Source organism: Hyposmocoma kahamanoa, unplaced genomic scaffold (genome assembly GCF_003589595.1).
Source record: "Hyposmocoma kahamanoa isolate Upper Pololo Valley unplaced genomic scaffold, ASM358959v1 88, whole genome shotgun sequence".
Lineage (NCBI taxonomy): Eukaryota > Metazoa > Arthropoda > Insecta > Lepidoptera > Cosmopterigidae > Hyposmocoma > Hyposmocoma kahamanoa.
This window is the reverse complement of record NW_020654466.1, coordinates 14,616,014-14,641,746: the sequence shown is the minus strand read 5'-3', so window position 1 is coordinate 14,641,746 and position 25,733 is coordinate 14,616,014. Positions and strand designations below refer to the sequence as shown.

The 25,733-nt window shown below is 36.1% G+C and overlaps 1 protein-coding gene across 1 annotated transcript in view; it reads left to right on the top strand.

The window, feature by feature from the left end:
- The first annotated feature begins 9,414 nt into the window (after window positions 1-9,414).
- The window catches only part of LOC113235943 (sodium channel protein Nach-like), a 19,468-nt gene continuing 3,149 nt past the window's right edge, over window positions 9,415-25,733 (top strand). Inside the window, exons 1-8 of the mRNA XM_026471864.1 lie at window positions 9,415-9,612; window positions 11,949-12,063; window positions 14,554-14,665; window positions 19,140-19,334; window positions 19,935-20,222; window positions 21,744-21,825; window positions 22,689-22,774; window positions 25,192-25,391. Coding sequence (XP_026327649.1) covers window positions 9,415-9,612; window positions 11,949-12,063; window positions 14,554-14,665; window positions 19,140-19,334; window positions 19,935-20,222; window positions 21,744-21,825; window positions 22,689-22,774; window positions 25,192-25,391 — 1,276 coding nt within the window. The remainder of the gene's footprint in view (window positions 9,613-11,948; window positions 12,064-14,553; window positions 14,666-19,139; window positions 19,335-19,934; window positions 20,223-21,743; window positions 21,826-22,688; window positions 22,775-25,191; window positions 25,392-25,733) is intronic.

The window sequence follows — 25,733 nt, the reverse complement described above, 5'->3', positions numbered from 1 at the left end:
ACGTTCAAATCATCCGTTACCATAGGGCAGTCCAGTTAGTCGTGACCTTTGTTCCATAGATTCATATTTTGTCAACTATGGGTTTTATCAATATGTGTTATTATACAAACAGAGTCGCGCGCCCGGTAGCAAGTAACACGCCTGTCCACAGCAGCTACAATGCCACTCAGAGCTTTAAATCGCAAAGAGTTGAGGGCACTTCCACTGCGCCCGTCACCCTGTGACATAAATTGACAAGTCCCATGAGCCTGTAATTTCACGAGAACCCTTATCCTTCAAATTGTCTTTGATTAATCGCAATTTTATAATGATGTCTTATTCTTATAATTATATCTTATATCTTGCCAGGGCCGGTAGCTGTAAAGGTATCTAACTGGGTGATAAAACTTTCATAGATTTCTCATAGATAGCGCTACGACTAAAAGTTGTTGAAAAACCAAATACAAAGACACGACAACAAGCACACAGAAAAATTCGTGAGGTCCGCTGGTTCATTCCGTGGCTTAGTTGGTATAGCGTCTAGGACGGTTTGTAGAAGACGGTCGGTTCGAATCCGGCCGGATCGAAGGAATTTTTTCTGAGCGTTCGATCTTTGTATTAATAATTATAACAAACTAGTGGAGTAATTTCACAAAACATAATTGAATATCAATTGAATAAAAATTTTAAGTAATTTTGCAAGTTAATATAGTGTAAGATAAAAAATCTGTAAAGAACCAAATTTCAAATTCATTATTTTGTAATATTTACAAAATGTAACGATACTTATATCTTAACACATATGTAAAAAAAAATCGTATTCGCTAAATGTCACATATCATAATAATTACACAATATACTCACAAATGAGGAAAATTGAGTAATAAAGCGCCCAAATAACGTAAACATGAGACTGGTCACATGATGTACATTCTAGCATTGAATGGTCGGCGATCACATGACCAAAGGTTGCAAAAGCGTTGGCAAACAATTTGACCAACACTTCGTCCCGTTACTCTGCGTTTGCGCGTAGTCATTAGGTAACAATAAGTGGAAATAGTAAATACAATGTTTCAGACGTTTTAAAACAATGTTCTCATTAAATCTTCGCAAGAGCACACACGTATATGTGCAATCAACAAAATATAGGTAAATAATATAAGTAGAGGTCCTTTTGAATACGTCCGGGGAAATACTAACACCTTACCTATTTCTGCCGCTAAGCAATAATGTGAGCATAACTGCGTTTCGGTTTGAAGGGAAAAAATGCTGGTAAAATTATAGGTACATGGGACTTGTCCACTTATATCTCAGAGTGACGGGCATAGTGACGATTTAAATCTCTGAGTAGCACTGCAGCTGTTATGGACAGGTCGGACCTGTCGCTTAACACCAGGCGCATGACTTGTTCGTCCCATCACTTGATATTACAAAGGAAAGTCTTTGATTGGCACTGTAACTGTTATGAACAGGCGTGTAGCTTACCAATTACCAATAGGTGCACCACTTGTACGTCCCGACATTTGATATTATAAAAAAAGTGTGAGTGGAATAGAGTTGAATTAATTTCATTACTAGTTGAATTCACTCTGTACATGACAGCGAACGTAGGAACACAATAATGAAACAAAGAAATTTAAAATATTATTTATTTGGTCTCACTTTCTTATGACTAATAATATAAAGTAAATCTTAATACTAGGCATTGAGATCCAAAATGGTCACCACGCAGCATTTGTCTGCATGCAAAATAACACAACGCTAATATTCTGCGGTGACCGAAGAACGGAGCGGACAACAAAATATAACTTAAATTTAAATAATATTTATTTTGAATAAAACACTTAACAATTAACATAAAAATAATAAATCGTATATATAACGACTTCTGTACTCCACCTACGAAGGGGTCGGGCTTAGAATAAGGGTTGTGCTTACGCTGTTCGTTGGCAATGCGGTTACTACTACGGGCGCTTGATGACAAGGTTCCGGGTGCGATTCGCGATTTGGATCAATTCAGGAAACGAACATTTTGAAGTCAGTGCTGGGCCCTGGTTTTAATTCAAATTGGATTCGATGATCGGGTAGCCCATCCGCAATATTATACGATTCGGAAAAGACGCAGTTTCCGATCGGAAGAAGCAATCAAAGTCAATCTGCTGGTCTAGTATTCTGGTACTCATAGTACAGGAAATTCCCTAGTTTAATTCAATCTTTTGATTTCGTTAGTCGTTAAATTCCCTCACTTAATTTAGTTCGGTCGCATTGGAAGATTTTTTACAGCTCTCAAAAAACGCTTGTCACAAAACATGCCGATTTTCAGTTGGATTAGAGCAAATTTTTATCTGCAGCCACAAAACGCTTGTACGGAGGCCGTATTGAAAAATGGCCAACAAGTAATAATATTTTTATTGTATTACATAGATTTATAAGACATATAATTGAATTCTATAATCTAATAAAATAAATTTCTATATCAATCAACCGTGACCTGTAAAGGGCCCGCACCGTCGGTTTGTTTGAAAAAACAAATATACGCGATTTAAATCCGGAAAAATAGTTTCATTTCCTTTGAATTCTATAATGTAAAATAAATAAATAAAATTAATGTGTACATATCGAGTTCTTAGGTTTTCGCGATTGTTACACATTGTTTGAAAAAACAAATATACGCGATTTAAATCCGGAAAAATAGTTTCATTTCCTAATATATATACTTTTTTCAATTTATAAAACATGCTTTCCCAAACTAACAGCCATGTCATGTATTTCTTTGCCTATAAGATCATTGCTGCCTAATAAATAAATGAAGAGTCGTACTGTCTAATACACATTCTGTTCAGTTACCAGCTTATTTTTTTTAATTTATTTAAAAAATCGAGATAATAAGATTACATCACACGCTCTTCATTTCCATTACGCAACGAATCAATCTGTTCCGAAATCATATCGAAAACAAAATCGAATTCGCACTAAATTACGCAATCATCTTACACAAATAGCTCTAAAATTGTTACGTACGTGTACTACATATGTAACATACCTCCTCTGACCTGCATTAGCATCCTTTCGCCGAAATATCTGTTGTGTCGGAACTGTACCAATCCTCGATTTTCAACTACATTGCTTACATGAACCAAGAAATAAATAATACCTTTAGAAACCAGACAATGAAACGGCATGTTTTTTATTATAACTGTGTTTTAAACCCGCTCTTGCATAAACTAATTTGCATTTTATGAGACAATAAAGAATTCTATAAGCATCTTATAAACAAAAAAAATTAGTTCGAGAATTATTAATATAAATATGATGCAATCGTTACTTTTGCAGTGTTACAAAAATAGGTAATTAGCACATGTTATAATCTAATTAATTATTTACTACTCTAATATAGAACCAGTAAAGCTGAAGCAAAATTTTTTAGGTTACTCCTATATATATATATATATATATTCATTCACGTGAAGTACCGTAGTAGTAGTAGTAATTATTGTTACTAAATATAAATATTTCTTTTTTTAATAATATGTTGATCACCATTGTTTTAAATTGATGCTATTTTACTTAATACAAGCTAAGCTATAATAATTCTTATATCTTATGTTGGATTTAATAGATACATAAGTTCTTATTATTTGTAAAATATAATCGTAACGTAACGAGTAACGCTATGCAATGCCGGAATTAATAAATTGAGACGGTAAAAGGGTCGCCACAGGCTTAGCCTTGTGTGGACCACCTGTAAAAATTTAGTATGTTTTCAGGCATGGCATCATGTTATCAACGCATGTTTTTGTTAATGTTTAACACCTACAGTCAATTCGGGTAACTTTCAACATTTTTTGCGTTTTTCTAATAATTTCAAATTTAATTATGTTTCTTAACAATTACTTTATTAAGTGAATAGTGTTCTTTTAAGCCCTTTTTTCGTTCTTATAGAAGGAATTTAATAATTATTCAACAAAACTGTTCTAGATTTGCTCCAAAAGTCACATTCAAAGTTGCCTTGAATTTTGGGTAACGTTGAATAAGATTAGCCTTCGATATGGAAACCTAGACATTTTCAAGATATTTTACAGTTTGTGTAAGATTATACGACATATTCATATTTTTTAGATGTGAATCTGTCCAAATATTCCTGACAGTGCGTTCAAAAACGACATTTGACTTGGTATTGCCATAATAAAACGAGACGAACTAATTTAGTTGAAATGAAAAACTTGTTTTTTTTAGATTTTTTAATTAATGCGAATAAAAATGAAAATTTTCTGTTTAATAATAAATTCTACGCTTATTTAGCTATCAAACGAGATCAAAATGAATCACCTATAACAATTATTTTAGACAAATCTATTCACCCCACTCCTTGAATAAAATGTCGTCATCAATATAAATACGGCCGCCTTTTCTAGATAGCTGTTGCTCTTTTATAATATTCACAATATCGGCTTTATTAACTTGACATGTCTCAACGTTAGAGGGCCAAGACCAACCTCCTAAAAAGCATTTTTGGAACACTGAGACAGTAATTTCCAAAGGAGTAACTTTTAGAACTCTCCCTGGAAACAGACTACCCTCTTCTCTAAAAACACAGTCAAACACATTCAAAGTTACCCAAATTTCTCTGTTTGGTAACGTCTTCAAAATCTAATTCGTTTTACGCGTAAATACAAAACCAAAATAAATTATTCTTTAAAAAAGCGATATATAAACCTCTACTTAAGTGTGGAAACCAAAACTTACCAGTCAATATTCAGATTTACATATTTAATTCCGATTCTAAAACTGAGCAACAAATCACACCAAACTACTTTCGCCAAGAAAAAACCGCGAAAGTTTAAAAAAATACAATTTAACATTACTTTTTTCTTTCATAACTTTCGTTTAACAATTTTGTTCCGATTTACACAGTTTCAATACTAAAAATAAAAGATCGCCATACATAAAATAAATTTTTAAATCTTTTACGCAACTACGTTCAAAGTTACACCACGATTCAAAGTTACCCGAATTGACTGTACTTAATGTTAATTTAGCATTAGTCTCTTCTCTTCTCTTCTCTCGTCTCGTCTCGTCTCCTCGTCTCGTCTCGTCTCGTCTCGTCTCGTCTCGTCTCGTCTCCTCGTCTCGTCTCGTCTCGTCTCGTCTCGTCTCGTCTCGTCTCGTTTCCCGACTTTGAGATCTCGACAATTTTTAGATATTTTCGAAACTCGAGACTGATGTTTTCAGTCTCGGAATATCGAGACTTTTAAAACTTAAGTCATTTAATTAAAAAGTATTAAAAATATACTACACCATCACTTATTTTTTAAATCTAAAGTCTACTCGTTTAAAGTATGATCCAGCTCTTAACATCCCGGTCGCTTTGCTAACCAATATTTGCATACCTACCTCTTTACTAAGGTAAAACAACATCATCCAGCACATAAATAAAATCCAAGCCTAGAAGTCAATCAAACAAACTAAAGTTTAAACAGTTTCATACTGTTTATGCTCAAAGAGCTTGATATTAACTCTCAAACATCTTCAATTGAACCGTAGTTCTTTAGTGGAAGGTAAGCGTTATTATATAAGACTCGGAATACACGAATGATCTTTACCTCCAGCGGCTGTATTCTGAACTCTTCGATATTTGAACCGAATCATTCGCTTGGATATCGTTCTAAAAATTGAAGAGCGCTATCCGAGCTATTCAGAATATTCCAGTTAAATGTTTGATTCGGATTCGGATACGATATCGTTATCCAACACCTTTTACGGAGTTAGTAGGTGAAATAGATTATAAAAAAAAATGAAAATCACGATATCAAATCGAGTTGGTCGACAACTGAGTTATCGTAAGGTTCTGAATCGACCCCCAGAACACATTTTTACTTGCAGGCAAAACGGAACGCGGAACCTTCGAGGCCATACGCGCAAATTAAACTTGCGCAAGCTTCTTTGTGCACATTTGCCGGAGAAGTAATGAGCTAGATTAAATTTTGTATATTATCAGAAATAAGTTACTAGTAATTGGTTCTGCCGTCATTTATTTTAAGGTATCTAATATTGGCACTCAAAATTATTTTCTTTCATATTTCTTTCCCCTGTAGCTAAACAGGCTGCCCCACGGCTATGCGACACGGAGGGATAGTAGGTACTTCAAATAGTGTAGGTAGGATATATTGCTTCTTAGAGACATTATTTTATTTTTAAAAGCAAGTTACCTGTACTGATCCAGACACAGACACAGGGTTTCCCTAGTGCGGGGCTATGTTGAGGGTGTGCGTTATTATTATTATTATTTTACTTTTCGAAAAACTGCAATCGTTATCTTGTACAAACCTTATTCATAATCGATCAATTTATTATCAAATTCATTAAATAGTCGCACCACGATTCAAATGTAAAATAAGTAAAACTACATAAATAAGTTTGCGCAGTAAAATGTAAAATGATAGCGCTGCATCGTTGCATCAAGCCGCGTCTCAGGTTTCCACAGGTTTTCCGTCCACCCTGTTACAACTGCACACGCAAAACTGGTAAGTTTACTCTCGGTTTAAACTCGACAGTGGAGATGGGCCTTTAGGCTTGTGCCCTCGGGTAACATTCGGACATCACTTACAAATGTTGCAAACGTTAGTAGTAAAACTGGTGCCTTGAGGCTAGCGTGTACTAAATTTCAAATGTATGTTAATAGCCACGTGGTCGGTAATCGAGATAAGATATTGCGTTGATTGCCTACATCATTTAACAATGCGGTTAATGGAAACAAACAGAACAATAGGCTGTAACTTACTAGTGAAAAAGGTTCCTTTCTGATATTTTAATCTAATATTATGTCAGCAAAATTTGTAAACCTTGTTTTGTTGTTTTTGCTTTTATTGACGCACACACTCAAAGCCCCACAGTAGGAATACCTTGTAACGCCGATGCCTTGGATACACACATGGACAACTACGAATTACACTCAAACTCACGAGAGAAATAAATGTAGGCCAAACAAATATTTCTCCAGTTCCAGGAAACGAACCCGGAACCTCTGCGTGGCAGTCCAGCATGGTAACCGTTCTGCCACGGAGTCAGTTCGTCCATTAATGTGGCCTACTGAGTAGGCACAAAAAACAGAATTATTAGAAATAAATTATGGATGATAATCAATGATTTTATACCTTTATTTTATAATTAAAAGAGCCCGTTGCGATTGATAGTAAAAAAGGGACTTCGTCCACAAACGTAGTTACGAGGTTTCCAAATTTTGCCGACGATATGTACGAGTATATTAAAATTAGTACATACATAGGAAATATTCATGAATTATTATTATTCTAGGAAATCATAATAATATGCCTATGTACTTATATATTATTATGGTTTATATGGAAACCAAATTAGCAAAAGCCCTTTTCAATGGTCAACCACGGTCACGATATAACCTTTACATAACATGCATATTTTTCGATAAATATAAAACAAATGAATGTGCGTGGGGAAAAAACTTGGAACGTTGATGCAATCGCTGAGTGGTGGGTAAGGCTCCGTTCTCTTCGGAATAGCAGACAAACCTGCAAATGATTACCAAACGTGAATGGATTCAGCTGTCTTCTAAAGACTGTATCACATCTGTCATTTAGTAAAGCGATTATCGAAATGAGTGCAGTGTGCCAGTGATCGTGTTTTGTTTATTTAGTGTTCAGTGCTACAGTGTTTGTTAATTTATTGTTGTTAGGGTTTAAGAGGTAAATAAATTTTCATTATGCAAAGTTTAGTTATCTAGCAATTTTAGGCAGTGTAACGTAGGAATGATAATATTGGAAAATTTTATTACGTAGTTAAGGTTATTTTAATAGCAACATTTTAACATCGGCTTTTAACTTAAAAACAACTTCTTTATTGGAAATGCTTAAGTGATTCATTATTTAACTTAAACTTTTTTTACCAAAGACAATTTAGTTTTACAATTAGTTCTATTCACAATAGTTACTGTACAAGTACTTACTATATTTCTCAAACTTTGCATTCAACCGCTCATCTGCCCCGGAAGCACAAGTAATTTCCCACGACGTTTCGTAAAATGCAATTTTTTAATATAGCTAATTACTAGAATTACCCTAATAAGGAACTGTTTCGAGGATTGACCAACCAACAACCAGCTTTATTATTGTCCGTTTTGAAAGTAACGTTTAATTTGGATCTGCCGACCTTGAAGCATTGTTAGAACGCACGCGGCAATGTTGCTCACGCGCAAATTAGGATGCGTACGCATTTACCGATCTTCAATAATTGTAAGGTCTCTCGAAAATTTGCGAAGATTCGTAAGAATTTATGCCTTACCACAGCCGTTCACTTTTAATGTAAACAAATGTCGGCCTAAGTTCACAACTGTTAACTAGAATACAGTAACAATTAAAAGACTTATCTATTAGAAAATCATAATACAGAGTTCACATTACACCTTATCTTAATTCATCGTTCCCAAAGTTAATAAATGTAAATAACTGCCTTGTTTCGACCTTAGAAATAATCAAGATCTCAATTAACAATGACGGACTCAAGTTCGTAAATGGCTACAGAGGTGTATCTCGTGATTTCACTGGAATTGATGGGATTTCCCGATTTTGAATAGAGTAGAAAAACTTTATTACACAAAAAATAATAACACACACACACACACACACTCAACATAGCCCCGCACTAGGGAAACCCTGTGTCGCGGGTGCCATGGACACACATATAGACAACCACAAATTACACCCAAACTCACGAGAGAAACAAATGTAGGTCATACAAATATTTCTCCCGGCCCGGGAATCGAACCTGGAACCTCTGCGTGGCAGTCCGGCATGGTAACCGTTCGGCCACAGAGGCAGTTACAATAATTAATAAAAACAGTGACAATACAAAACATAGTTAAAGGTAGAATCGGCGGTAAGCAACACGCCCTTGCCAAGAGGCAAGGTGGCAGTGCTTCCCTGGACGAACTCTTTCACAAGGAGCTCTAATTCTACTTTTAAATATTCGCATTGCGTTATATCAATAATTGCACGTGTTAACAAACGACAGAATCCACTTCAATAGACGTAGTTAACCCGTAACCACCTGACCGCGCCGATTCAACCCGATCGAAACGTCGTGATAACAGGTAGATGTGCAACTACTTATCGTGATTTTTATTGTTTATTCCCGTCTGCAATTGTTTGTGCTTTGTTTTTCAGACATCTTGTACCTATGTACACACTTTAACAATGTTAAGTTTATTGATCTACCTTTCGAACGTTGTCTGATAACAGTGCAAGGAATTGTGCTAATAAGTAAACAATATATAAATAGCTACTAGCTCTTTCTATTATTTCCTTTAAGTTAATATTGCGAGTGTACTACTAGTAACTTGTTTTTAAATGTAAAGGTTATCTAATACAAATGCTCCTTTTCTCTTTTTTCTAGAATATTACAATGAAATCCATACTATTGGTCCTAACAAGCACATACTTGGCCAGCTGCACACCGATCCCTCCACCGCATCCTGTCGTGGTGGCTGTAAGACAAGAGGAGGAGCTTTTACCTCTATATCTGAAGAGTCCACATAACTTCAACCCACATCTCCAGCAAATTCTACCTTTAACCAGTTTGCTGCATCATGGGGAAAAGCCAGTAAGTTTCCTATATTTTAGCGTACTCTTAGTACTGTTATTAGCAGCGCCGCTGCTAGCCCGGGAGCATTCAATGCCCTGGCGCTCTCTAGTAAGCATGCGATCGAAATGGAATATTTACAGTATTTTCCCCAATGATTGGAAATTCAGGTTCAAATGGTGCAATTATAAATGATGTTGGGAAGCAGTAGCCCGTTTACTTTGCTTGAGCGGTGAGTGACGGAGACTCTTTGGAGGCGTCGCGAACAGCGCTCGGCACCCCCTATGCACACGTCGTATTGTATACGCGCCCATGACGCGTGTGTACATGCCGACGACGCGTGACGAATATCGTGTATTTTGATAAAAGATAGTATTAATTGTAGTTTTGTTTCTTAAGATTGTTAGTGTTTTGAAAAGAAACAACTACAAGAAATTGTAAGTGTCAACTGCAGTGGAGTATTATTTTATAATATCAAGTGACGGGACGAAAGACTCGTGCGCCTGATGGTCAGCTACACGCCTGTTCATAACAGTTGCCGTGCCACTCAGAGCTTTAAATCGCAAAGTTCTGAGGGGCACTGCCACTGCGCCCGTCACCCTGAGACATTTATAAGTTGTCAAGTCCAATGTGCCTGTAATTTCACCAGCACCCTTACCCTTCTAAACCGGAACGTAGTAATGCCAACATTACGAGCTCTACTGCTGCTAGAAGTATATATACTTCTTGCTTGCAACGCGATGCTTGCGCGCGTTTGAATCCACTCACTACAGCACGTATAAGCGCGATTACGGCGTGTATAAACGCGTTTACGGCGCATATAAGCGCGTTTACGGCGCGTATAAAATACGTTGTGTGCATAGGCTCTAAGACCCAGTACCCGTGTGCGCTGCATACCCTACGCGATAGGTAAAGCCGGCACTGTATCTTCCAATAAGGTAGGCAGACTTCGTACTTCCTAATTGTAGGATGTAGCGGAGGTGTCTTCTCTAGTCAGAGGTTTTGTCGCCACTTTGAAGTTTATTGGATTTAGACTAGACTGCAGTACCTACGTACCCGGTTCAAATATTCTCAATGTGGATATAGAGAGACGACAAAAGATACTTAATTTATGACCGTGATGAAAATCTTCATAACACTACATTGTGCTATGACGAGGAACCGTAGAGGTGTGCCTCGTATGTTGCGTATAAACCCCCAGCACATCTCGCCTGTGTACTTCGGCGGGACACCTTAATATGTGCCCCGAGTGGACCTTCAGCCTCCCCTTTAGTCCAACCACTGCCCAACAGGATTTAAGCTTCGATAGCTGGTAATCGCGGTGCAAGCGTACATGCCAACTACTACCGACCCAATTGATGCTAACGATAGGCACCCACAGTCATAAGCGTCAATGACGTTAGTCTACTGCGGGTTGAGTTAGCACGTGGCAAATTGATAGTCATAGAACATGTATCGTTACAATATAAAACCGACAATTAACTGCAAATATAAGTAATACGATTTTCTATAGAAAAGGTGTTATCAAACTATTTGATACCGTAACTTACCTATATTTAGATATTTAGGGGTTGGTTTGAAAAACGCTGACATATGTGTTTGAAACAAATCGCACCACGCGTTAAATGTTATAAGTTACTGTCCGCGTAGTTATATTATTAGTATTATAAAATTGTCTCTAGTAACCATTTCTGTACACTAGTACAGAAACGAGTTACTCTGGTCTTTCTAAGGGTCTTCATGAGACTATCTATTTTCCTATATTCTTCTTTCCTGAACGGATGCCTTGTAGGTGGTAGCCTTGATCTTATACTCCAATATGTGACAAAGATGCAACAACCACATTTCGTAAAATTTCGCATACACATTGTCTATTGTATTGACGCCAGCACATCAAGCTACACATTGACTGATCTTGTTCCGTTGCACTGGAGGCGTTATTCTGTAGCCTATCCTTAGAGGAATTAAAACGCAGAAGACTCGATCCACAAGATTTATTGTAAGAGATGATAAAAGAGGAGAAGGAAAGGTTCAAAGGGCCTACATAACAATATAATTTTAATAGTAATCAACGTGAAGTTTTACTTCTTCTCGTTTCGAGAATTTATAGGGAGTGACGACGAATAGAACAAACGCATAGTGAAGGAAAAGGGAATTTAAAACAAGGGAATTTAAAAAGGGCGGAAATTTTAATTTTCAACACTGACTCGGCCTGTGATCGAAGCCGTGTCCTCAGAGGTAGCTACACCGTGAAATCCGGTGTGCAAGCCACTCGACCACAGAGATCGTCAGGCTGTATCTTATTAATCGGCGTTGCTCTTCATACAATAACATATTCATTAAAATTTTCTTTCCAGGTATACCACAGAGACACAGACGACGTATCTCGACAAGAAGTATACAACATCCTGACCCACGCAGGGTTTATTCCTCGAAGACCACTACATTACCAGCCGGAGCCTGGCTACCAACGTTACCATTCACGCAAGAGCAATAAACAAGAAATCAACTTATATAATATTCCCTTTTTGCATAACCCTGACTTCTTACAATCCTTATAATTTTAATGTATTCTTCAATGTAGTTTATAATTGCGTTATTTTATAGTGTGGTATCTAATTACTCATGTAGCTAAATTGTAGATGAGGTACCACTTACCGGTTAGGGCGTCTCTACACTACCCGGCTCTGACGTTCGATTATTGATTGCTATTTCGATTCGGAATTAAGCATACGTGTACATGCACAATTCTTATTATTACATTAAGCATATATTACAATATGTACATACTTATTTCTAAGTCACAATTTCGTATAAATATATTTTGTATGGTGTAATGGGCTGGTGTTCGAAATTCGACATATTCCAGTACACATATAAATACGAGGACGTTTTGTTAAACACGTGGCTTTGAGGTTAAAAACTTTTTTCGGAATATATTTTTATTTCTTAATTTGGAATTCCTTACTAGGCAACTGACATTACTTTTTTAAATTAGCGTGAAAATAGAAACAATCAGGAATAAAAAAGTTAGGTGAGGTCGGTATATTTTTTGAACGGAATTTCGAGTATTCCGTATCTCATCTGCAAACAGAACATCAAAACTTGTCGAATTATGGTACGAACTAGTGCCGCACTCCCCGTATTCATCACATTTGGCTCCATCTGACTTTTTTCTGATTTGCATCAAATGAGAAAGTGATAGCTGAAACAGAAGCCTATTATTCAGTTTGACAAAAAATATTTTTTTGATGGGTTGCAGTATTGGTTAGTTGGAATATCGCTGGTCAAGGTGTAGAGTTAAAAGGAGATTACTTAGAAATATAAGCCATAATTTAAAAAAAATCTTTTTTCTTCTCAATGTCACGGACTTACCAAACCACTCCGGTATATATAAAATGATTTTAAAAAGGCTATTTGTGTGCATATAAAAGTAGTTGCACAGTACAGACTATTTCAAATTCTATTGTTATTTTCCGATATTTAACCACAACGTACATTTGTCATTCATCGACAAATACTTAGGTACTTTAGTGTTACTTTTACCTTCAAAATCAAACAATATAGAATTTCAATGTTTCAAAAATCAAGGTAGATTTTTTTATTGCAGATCTATGTTTTTCTTTACAATTTTCGTGTCCCTATGTAAATAGCGATACTAAAAAATACCCGTTTGTCCATTAATTATTCGACTTGAGATTTGTATAAATTTCGACTGTCGTACCGACAAATCGATTATTAGATGCAACTGTAAAACGCCCAAAGTATATTTATTCATAAATTCGAAATTGTGTGCATCTTGTTTATCAGATTAAAGACACGCGTACTTGTAGGTTTAAAAAGAAAATGTGAATCTGTTCCAACCATTTCCAACGCATGTAACGATTTGACGATACCCATATACCTGAATCCTTAATTCCCATTAAATTATACAGTTACAATGGATGGTCTTAAACGTTTTCAAGACTGTTCTGACATGAAGTTAAAGAACGACATTTTACTTATCTCAAACAAGTAGATGTATCAAGCACAATAACATGATACATATGTGATTTATTATACACTATAATTTTACTATTAAAAATACCACACTCGAGGATGATGTACTTACTATACCTACATATCTATATGAAACTTAATTAGGTAGGTATTCAAAGTGTATTGTACTTATGTAATTATATTTAACCGTGACATTTAAAGTAAGATGGAATTCCAGACACATAATAATAATAAAAAAACAATTTGTTACGTAATTTTTTTCTTTTATTTCAACAAATGCAGAATCGACCTTGGACGCGAAGCACTCGGATCACGGTATTGACACAGCATTGCACAAGAACTCAATTATCATATCAAATATTTACGCTTGCACAACATGAAAAATCATTAAATTTACCTTGTAATAATATTATAATAGCTTCCATGGAATTTATTTGCACGAACATGGCTACCATTAATTTATTAGTGAGTTCATTTCTTCTTAAGCATGCATAACTGTTCCATGGGCTATAGGTATAACTAACGACCATTATTTCTTTTCCTCAGAGCGGGACACCTGTAAATTTATTATTAAACACCTGTAAATTTAAAAATAAAACACATATTTATGAAAGTTACAAAATGTTCAATGATTAAAAAAAAATTAAAAAAGAACCTAAAAGTGTTTAAAGATTAAAAAAAAAGAACTAATTTTGTGAAAACGTAGGCTGGCTTTATTATATTTTTCGCTATCGTGCCATTTTTTAATAATTTATAAAACGTTAAAACGGGGACTGTACCACTCTAAAGCGGAACGTATGGACACGTTAGGCCGTAGCTAAAGCTAGCTAGCTAGCAGTGTGTGGAAATTCTTTGTTGAAAATTGCAGGTTACGTCATTTACATAACGCTTAAAATATCAATTTAAAAAAATACATGTTATCCTAACATGCAAAAACGGAAAAAGTTGTAAGTTTATTTTCAGACGTCATAATGCCACCAACAAGCTGCAAAGCTCTAGTAAAAGACTATTGCTCAAACTGTTCATTCGCTGGTGTGCATTTTATCGCGGACGACACCAAACATTGGTCCGAGAGGTGAGTGTACTCTATTTTTTTTTGTTAGAGTTACCTACTCTACCTAAAATATTACTTGTATAATTACAAGAACACAGTTAATTTAGTGTTAGTTAGTTTTTTTTTCTTTATATAAAAAGCTTTGGCACAAAATGCGACTACGTCGCTCTATACATATAATTATATATTAAAGTAGAGAGAGAAATGAAGCAGGTTGTAGTTGCTTTAACTTTAAGCTTCTCTCCGCCAATCTATATAGCGTCTTGGCTTCCCTTGATAGAGGAAACGCCGAAACGCTGTTGCATCCGCCAACTCGTCTAAATTGATCACCATAGCAGCTACATCAAATCTAGGAGAATCGTTTCATTCACACTCCATCAGTATGATATACGTCCATACATTCGATTCACGTCACATACAGCACAGTTTGGTGACTCTGTTTTCTTCTTCTTATACGCAAACTTATTCAATGGAATGTGTTGTTACTTGGTTATACAAGCATTTTATAATAATAATAACGCACACATCACTCATCACTCAACATAGCCCCGCACTAGGAAAACCCTGTGTCGCGGGTGCCATGGACACATACATAGACAACCACAAATTACACTCAAACTCACGAGAGAAATAAATGTAGGCCATACAAATATTTCTCCCGGCCCGGGAATCGAACCTGGGACCTCTGCGTGGCATTCCGCCATGGTAACCGTTCGGCCACTGAGGCAGTCGAAGTTAATAAGTTTTTCCAAGCACTACGGACCTATATTTTAGTTAGTTACGTTAGTTCCATCGTAACCTAAACTACAGCTTACAACTGTCTGGGCGGCGCTGCAGAAAACCTGATTCATGAAACAGTAACTGTATTTTTAGTTAGCAATAAAAGCTCTATTGCTACTAAAAATACAGTTACTTGTCAAATAATTCGTTATCTATTTCTGCCGCCAACAGTAATGTCAGCATTAGGCCGGGGCAGTACTAGTAGGGCGCATTTATTCGACACGAATTTCATCGCGCTCATCACGCGCGGCCGCCGCGCGGTCTCCGAGCCGAGTCCGCGTTGCCGCCGCGCAGCGACCGCGTGCGTCTAACCGTCATGGCAAAATACGCTCTATTTGTTTAGACTTTACGTTTTAATTTAAATGAGCCGGACACGCAGGCTAGCCCGACTTGAATTTGGTCTACGCGGCGGCGGCGGCCCGCGTGACGACCGCGCGGCGGTCGCGCGGTAATTTTATTGAGAGAAATTTAAATGTACATGAAGGCGTGGTAATTGGGCGATAGCCGCGCGGCGGCCGCACGAAAACTTTCTTCTCGTGTGCGTACGGCAACAGAGACGCGGTGGCGGCGACGCCAAAAAAATAGGTGGCCGCATTGCAAAATTCTTTGTCTGGCTTTCGCTAAACAATTAAGTTGAAGCTAGTTGTTAATTTAGTTTAGTATTATTGTAACTCAGACATCATTCATTTTATTATTAATTCTGTTACTTTATATTGTTTAAGAGCACGCTGCATACTGTAATAATTTTATTCTAAATTAGGTATTGTTATTTTAAATGTTAATTAGGTTACGGATCAAATACTTGTTGCTTTATTCTTTTTAGTTTTTGTCAAATAGGCATACCCATGTACCTCTTCTCAGGCTCCAGGTGAAAATCAGCGCTGTGACTCTGCTCAGCATTAAACTATAAAAATTACATACGGTATACATTTTTTGGATCAATATAAGCACTATGCCAAGAAAAGTACTGACATTTTTGTGTGCTACTATTTAAGAATCCATAATACCTCAGCTCGAATTCAATTTAATTCCCGTACTAATAGGGTTAATATGCTTGGGTCAAGGGGCAGGGACACTGACTTTATTTCAGAATTTATTTTTTACAAACGAAATATTAAAGCCATTTGAAAAATGTATATCGTATACTGTACGTGTTCTATTTAGTTCAGTTAATATAAAAAAAATCATTGGTACCTATTGAATACAGGCATTTTCTTGTAAAATTTCGAGGCAAGTTTGTGTTTTAATTCCATCGTGGTCATTTTTACGAATCATGTTTTCACACCGAATAGTAATCAGTGATATCCTCAATTTTACTATATATTTTTTCCAAAGTGATTCATTCAACACTTTCACTGCTATGCGGAATCAACCAAAGCCATTTGACGTCGTATACACTTTTAAGTACTGTCCACAAAAGGCAAGGCATATTTTTTAATACAGGTGGTAACGAGTTATATATTTTTTTTTTAATTACGCCGTTGCACTTCCTTGTTCATTCACGTTCAGTACGTCTGTCCAGGAACCTTATGTCCAATGAAGGCACTTCTTTTTCAACTACTATCCACCCAATGCTCTGTCCAGGTCTCTTCCAATGTCTGCCATTCCTTCCGGTCTTGTGCCTTTCTCATTCAATTTTCCTCGCCACTTTAACAGTCCAGCGCATCAGTTGCGCGCCTTCATAGAAACTATAATTTCTACGTCAAAATTAAATACATCACAATACTCCATGGATCACAGTCCATAGTCCGCTTTAGCACAATGCCGCGCTGAATGTTACAGGTCTTCGAAGTACTTTCATTAACCTCCGACATGCAGGTCTGTGTCATCATGATTTATTCTTCGTTGTGAATTTGTATGAGCAAGAGGAGGCCGTTCACTAAATCTATGCAAATTACGATTCTTCTCTGCGTGAAAGAAGAATCTCCTGGTTATCTATGAAGAACCCAACTCAACCCTGAAATCAGTGTTATACTGATTATCAAGCAGCAAATTGAAATTTTTAGTAGCAGTAGAGCTCCTTGTGAAAGAGTTTGTCCAGGACAGTATTGCCATTTCACCTATTTCTGCCTCCAAGCAGTAATGTGAGCATTACTGCGTTCTGGTTTTGAAGGGTAAGGGTGCTAGTGAAATTACAGGTACATGGGATTTGTCAGCTTATGCCTCAGGGTGACAGGCGCGGTGGTAGTGCCCCTAAGATCTTTGCGATTTAAAACTTTGAGTGGCCCTGAAACTGTTATGTACAGACGTATAGCTTACCATCAGGAACACGACTTATTCCTCCCGTTACTTGATATTATAATGAAAATAAATTCTTATTGACACTCAAAAGCTTGCGCTCTTATTCTTGATGTTTTAAAATTAGCAGTAATTTATTTATACCTATACATGATGCGATATTGTAAACGATATTTGCAACAAAGTTATTCATGTCCAAGATATATTAGGCGTTGCATAGCTTATTGCACATTAAATAAGGCAACATAAATCATCTTGATTTATTACATGTAGGGTTTGACTTCATTCTATAATAAGAATCTGTTTTCATTGCAGTAGATTCCAAGTAAGACATGTTCAAATATATATATATGAAATTTAACACTGCTATTAAAGGTCAGTTCAACATAAACATTCGTCAATATATTATGTAGATAAGGTAAAAGATCCAACTTCTAGGACTATGTATAATGCCCATAAATACTCCATTGAAACAAAGAAACATTCCAAAGGCAAAATTCAATGTATTATTATTGTATATCGAAGTCTAAACACCTCTGTTGAATATGAAGTAAGCGAGGTAAACTTCTGTTCATAAAGATACCATTTTAGTTTTGTGTGTAGATATGTGTAGAGTATTAATCTTTTTCATTAAAATCTCAAACAGAAGTTCATACCATTACATTACTTAAACTATGACATCTGTTACACTTACAAATTATCCTCTAAATGGTCCATGAATTACATTAAAAAACTTATATCCGACTCAATTCTGGTTGCAAGATCTACTTTTGATATTTATGATATTAACGTTTTAATTGCTCAGATTCTAGAACAAATACAAGAATACTTCATTGCTACTTAATTTTACATCAAGAGTCAACAAATCCTTACAGCATACAACACAAACCATACTATAATAAAGCAAGTAGTGTCACTCCATACAAACGTAGCAGCACGACTTGTATGTCTGCGCGCCGGACGCCGTGTACGGAAGTGCACATCCGTATAATCTCGCGATGCACTCGAGTAGCACAGCACGCGAAATTTATTATAGAACTGAAACGGTTGCTATGTGTATAGGTAGTAGGCGTGTTTGTTATTTTCAAGATATCAAGTGACGCGACCAACAAATCGTGTGCCTGGTGGTAAGGTTTATTGTTGTTTTTATGGTTGTTTGAACAAGAGTGCCTCGAATTCAGAAATTCAGCATTTATTTCTATCCAAAATCTTAATACCCATCGAGATACTAATCCGCGGTGCTGGCATAGAAATATCAATATGTAAGAACTGCATTTAATAAAGGTCACCAATTTCAATGTTGCACGAGAATACTGTGATAAATAAATACCTTCATTTTTTAAATTATGTTTACAACTTATGGCACAACTAAAATAATAATGTGACAACCGTAGGCATCTAACGACGCCGAATAGGCATAGCTCTACTTCTCTTGTTGTATTATGCTCCAATGTAACATTGTTTTCAAACTATTCAGACTGCTGTGGTTAGCCCTGGTGACTCTCTCATGGTACGGCTCCGGGATCCTGATCATTGCAGCTTGGGACGCCTTCGTCCAAAGCCCCATAAGCTTCGGAGTGGAAACTACGTACACAGACTGGGAGACCAAAATGCCTTCCGTGGCAATATGTGAAACTTCCAACGATGAAAAGATTTACAATGTTTCTGACACGTAAGTACACAGAGCTTATTGTATATAGTTAAAAAATGTAATTAACCGAGAACCTAACAAACAAAAGGATACATATTTGGAATATGTTACATTAACTGGTGAAACCGAATGAAAATATAATTATTGTTATTGTCAAATTTGTGTTGAATGTTTTACTACCGTGATATTCAATTATTTTTCCTGAATTTGCATAAAAAGTAGTTGAAAACCAAAAACAAAGATCTGCAACAAGCACATTGAAAAATTCGTAAGGTCCGCTGGTTCGTTCCGTGGTTTAGTTGGCAAAGCGTCTGACACGGTTTGCTAGAAGACGTCGGTTCGAATCCTGCCGGATCGAAGGAATTATTTCTAAGTGTTCGAGCTTTGTTATTAATAATAATATAATTATTATTGATAACGAATTATATACAAAACACCCATAGCCACTTATTACTTTGGCTCCTTTTCACAAATCATAATGAATGTTTATGATTACCCGTTGTCGATGTTTAGCAAACTTCAAAAACTACAAAATTTTTTTTTACGCTCGGACTAGACTCTCATTCTTTGAAACATTTTATAAGCTTTTTAAATATTTACAAACAACAAATTTTATTTCAGTATCTGGACTCCAGATCATCTACTCGACCTTGAAGATGCTCTGAAAGATATTGCCTACTTCCGAGGTGTTACTTACACATTAGTGGAACTGTGTCACTTAACAAACAACCCGGATCCCCAGTGTCCTATGTCCAATTTCAGCTACTACGCCAATTTAATCCGTAGTGATTGCCATCACATCTTGAAGAATTGCTCTTATAATGACAAAGCTTTCGATTGCTGTGAATATTTTCTGCCACTAGACACTGATATGGGTAAATGTTACGCTATCAACTCTATTCAAACTATGTAAGTTTGAAAATCCTTTAACAAATTTAAGTACTTAACTGTTGAATATACGATACGTTACGTAGTTAGCCGCCGAAGTTATTATTTAGCATAATTTACATTGTCGCGTTAGCAATGGAAACGAATCTTCATAACCATAGTATAATAAATTTTATGTCATACGAGACAAAAAAGGTCGCGCGTCTTCCGGAGAATTATCGCGCAGTCTCCGGAATTCCCGCAGCTACCGTGTCAAATCGAGTTTGATATATATATATATATATATATATTATTACTTTGGTATTTCAGTAGCTACGACATTCATTTTTGCACAGTAAACATTAATTTATGTCGCCTATGGACTGATAACAATAGACTCTCGTAAATCACACTAATTTGGTTGCCACGACATTTACGCGGCTTTGGTTTGATCACAAAATTACCGAAATGGAAACTCACAATCCAATGCTAGTTACGCGCATTACACTATACACGTCGAATAGTCGAATATATGTATATTGTCGTTACGAAAATTCGCTTCCATTGCAATTGAGTTTTATAATTTTATGTGTTTCTTTGTCTATACATAGGTTCTCAAACGTTTTGGCTCAACGCCCACTTAGGCAAGATAAATAAATTTCAACGCCCACCACTACAAAAAATAATTGAATACACGTATTTTTTATATTAACTTAACTTAAAATCACATACAAAACAAACAAAAAATTATATACAAATTATGTAATTAATGAAAAATTTATTAAGCGTACCGTTTGTATAGATAGTTCATGTTTTTTTCAAAAAAAATCAACGCCCTATTTGCTTCCGAGGCCTCTACCCCTACCCACAAAGGGATGATATGCACCACTTTGGGAAGTCATGTCATTAAAAAGATAATGCAAATTTTGACTTTATTTATTCATTTCATCGTCATCATCAACCCCTTTTATACATCCCACTGCTGGGCACGGGTCTCCTCCCAGGTGAGGGTTTAGGCCATAGCCCGCCACACTGGTCCAATGCAGGTTGGCAACTTCACACGTTTTCCGAGGGTTGTGAACCTTCTTCAACATGTAAGTTTCATTACGAAGTTTTCCTTCACCGAAAAGCTCATGGTAAATTCGATTTTTTTTTAATTTATCACAACACAATGTAAACAATTTCCAGTAACAACCAAAATGCTTACATGCTAATTACTTATACTAAATATTTGATACGCTAGGTTTGCTTTAGAAATTAGTTTGCTAATGCTGTCGTACAAGATGTCAGCATCCTGAACCTCAGCGACCAGACGATTTAACAACACGAGACCACGTTTCTTGGGCGCGTTGTTGACTTGACTATACGCTTACTTACGAGCAACGTGCAAACAAAGAATTAAATTAAATATCCCGAACATTATTATATATACATTAATAATCATTTTTAAACGTAATATCACCAGCTGCAATATAATGAAACCTTTTTGGAGCACCCTGAATATTTACCATTATGATATTGTATCATCTAATATGATGGTAAGGTAAATGTAATATTTTTCAGGAAGCAAAATCCGTATCCAATGATCGGTAGCATGAAAAATCAACGGTGTGTGATCAGATTTGAGGTGTTGATACCGTCCTCGGTAAGGCTATTGAATACATAATTTCTTAAAACTTATACAATAAATAATAAACTTTCTATCTTAATCTTAATACAGAAAACTAAAACAAAATGTGTAACAATAAATGCTAATAAAATTAACTGTGAAATTGATGTTACTAAAACTAGTTTCACAGCTGTGCGTACGGTACTGTCCGCCTGTGGACCATCCGCATGCGTACAATCCGCAGTGCTCAGTGAAATAAGCAATACTTGACCAAATGAAAAGACGCGTGATGCGATTGAAGCTTCATACTTGATACTTGTCTTTTAATTTAATCGAATATTACTTATTTGACAGTAATTGTTTCGGACGGGTGTCGGACGGAGTAGACCCCCAGAATCGAGTATTTAATCTAATGCGGATATTTACGGAAGACAGTCTCCTAAGATGAACGCACAACTGACTTGTGCGGAGTTCACGCGGAGAGTATTCCGTACGGAGCACTCCGCGTCACTGTAAAATGATGTTTTAACCTGTACATAACAGTTGCAGCGTCACTTAGAGCTTTTAATCGTAAAGATCTTCCGGGCACTACTACTGTGCCTGACACCCTGAGACTTAAGTTGACAAGTCCCATGTGCCTGTAATTTCATCAGCACCATAACCCTTCAAACCCGGAACGCAGTAATGCTCATTTTGCTACTTTTACGGCAAAAATAGGTAGGGTGGCAATACTTCCCTGGACAACATCTTTCACAAGGAGCTCTACTGCAACTAAACTCAACTAGTTCAGGGTTTATCATTATCTTGTGATCCAAGACCCGCAAAGAGGGTGCAATTTTTGATCCGATTTTGACATTATCAAAAGGCCAATAATGTTTTTACTCTGTTCATATTTCCAGATGTACACATTAGGAGACGATGAAGTGCCGACTATCACTAGTTTACAATCATCGTCTATGAAGATACAAATTGGCTATAGCCATCGGTAAGAGTAGTATGTACCCGCCTATTTTCAGCGTACTTACTACATACACACATTAATAAATACATTAGTTTTCGTAGAACTGTATAATATAAGTAGTAATTAATAGGGGTTAAAGATGAAATTATAATTTTTTAGACACAATTTTAGGTCTGCTTCTTTGGAGTGAAATAAAGTATTTTTACTTTAACATTAACGTTATAAACTTTTTTCAAATAAAATGTTAAGGCTTCTTAAGTTAAAAATTTAGCATTATTCATTTGTTTTCGTTTGGGTTCACTTAGAATACAAGTACTCTTTATTGCACACAAGAAGTAAACAAATATATAAAAGAAATAAAAGATAAATGACAGAGTACAACAGAGGCCTTATTGTTAGATAGCAATCACTTCCAGACAACCTCAGGGTGATATGATTAATAATACACATATCAGCGGTTTTATTTAATACGAGATCCGGCGTAGAGCTAACGACGCGAAACATTAACAACTAGTATGGAGCTGGTACAATGCACTATGCGTTTTTGGTTAGACGATTAGAACCGATAAGAATAGAAAAAGATAAGAACAACAGCTAAGACACGTTGAAGGAGTTTTTGGGCTAGGTTTAAAAATAATTTTTTTTTTCTTTATGATAACAAGTGCCGGGACGAGCAAATCGTGCGCCTGGCGGTTACACGGCTAGTTGACAAGTCCCATGTGCCTGTAATTTCACCAGCACCCTTACCCTTCAAAACCGGAACGCAGTAATGCACACACTATTGCGTGGCGTCAGAAATAGATAAGGTGACAGTACTTCCCGGAACGAACTCTTTCACAAGGAATTCTACTGCTACGATGACTTCGACCAAACAAAAATGGCGAGATAAGTAAATTTTTTTGCAAAGATCGAATACACAGAAAAATTTTCGTCGACGCGGGGTGACACTTGTACCCAGGTCCATGCTGCACCGTAGCATTGCTCTAACCGTCTGAGCCACGGATCCAGTTTTCTGTCAAATCCCACCATGTCGACGAAAATAAAATGTTTTTCTGTGTGTTCGATCTTTGTATTTATAATCATAACAAAACTAGTGGAATTATTTCACAAAAAATCTCAAGAAAACGAATTTTGCCAAGTCTTAAACTTTGAGTTTTAGCAATTCGCAAAATTTGTTTTACAAATCTCAGCCCTAGACTATATTAATATCATCAATCGTGATGAAAAATGGATTCTTTGATATTCACAAACAATCAACCAGTGGACAAAAACACTTTAACCACAAAAAATTGTTAGTCAACTGATAACTGCTGATTGCTGGTGTGAAGAAATGTTGCCAAGACTGGCAGAAACGATACGGACTGCTATTTCTTCCGCAATTTGAATAATTATCTACAAGAAAAATAATTACCGTAAAGCAATCGAAAATGTGTTCCAACACTATGCGGATTCCCGTTCCCCACGACTTAACCGCAAAGGAATAAATGAGCTTGAGTATTTCACAAAAATACTTACATAAATATCAAGGTGGTAACACACTTATGTTCAATACAATCAATGTGCATTTTTTTTTAAATGTAGGTGCATGGTACACGAATGTAATTTAAATAAATCTTATGTAACATGGTTGGATACTGTTAGAAATTCAAAACAAATATATTGTTTACGTCTTAGTACCTACAATGCGCACTATAGCTACAGAAATAATATGGCTGTAAGTAAGATTTGCAAAAAAAAGAAACTGATTGCAATTGTTTTAGAACAAATAATTTCTACTGACAACACAAACATTGATGTCAAAAGTTAATGCAGTTTGCAACAATTTCAAAAGCAACAATTTCATGGTCCAAAAATGACTTGCCTTTAAGGCCTAATTAGCTTAAGAGCTGCAGCTGTACACCGCGCACATTTTATCTTTTCCACCTATTTAGATACTGAGGTGGGCAGTGGGTTAAAACCCAATAAACCCGCCCGGGTTTCAACCAGGTTTTTACCCAAAGCCAACAAGCCCATTTCTACCCAAAATCGAGAGCAGAAATGGCGAAACGAGAGGCACAAGAAGCCGTCTTAAAAGGTTCGATTCAAGTGCATACGATCTAACGATTTCTTGAATCGATTTATTTCAACGCGATTTTCAAGCGAATCTATTCAACAGAAATGCAAATCGCATCGTTAGATCAGAAAACAAACAAACATGAATCATAAAACAATAACATTTTGTAATATCATGAAATTTTAACTAGACTCGATTTACAACTAAATAGTTGTAAACACTTTTTCTCCTTGATTTCGGGCGTTAATGGACTCTAATCCAATTTAAACCCGATTAAAACCCGGGCGCTTGCCCATCCGTGTTCCAATGCAAAAAGAAAGAAAGAAAAAAATTTGAGCGGCCATGCCGCTGACGTTACACTTTTAGATCCTTAAAATTCTGTTTTCAGACGTCAAGTAGCAGTACGGAATATAGAAAACGATCCTCTAGTTGTACAGACAACACCTAAACAGCGAGCTTGCAATTTCCACAACGAAAACGAAGATGGGCTATACCCGCACCATTCCTACAGCGCGTGCACAGTATTATGTCGTAAGCGGGCACAATTGAGCCTCTGTCAATGTAACGACCACTTTATGTTGGGTACCAGTCAGTATTTTTTTTAATATACTTAAATATAAAACACAATCCAAGAAACACTACGTTTTAGTACCAATATAGACAACAAACATCTTTAACTATAAGGACTTTTTAAGACACCTTGTAATAAAGCTATATATTTAATAATTTGTTTAGTTATAATAATTTACTACATATAAAATATGAACAAAATAGCAAACTACATAAAAAAATGTGATATACATTCACAACAATAACAATAAATATACTAAATGTATAGAAATATATAATTTTAAACTTTCGCGTTGAATTATACTAACGCATTCAAATACGAATAGGTATTTTTCACACCTACCACAGCCGACCACAGCT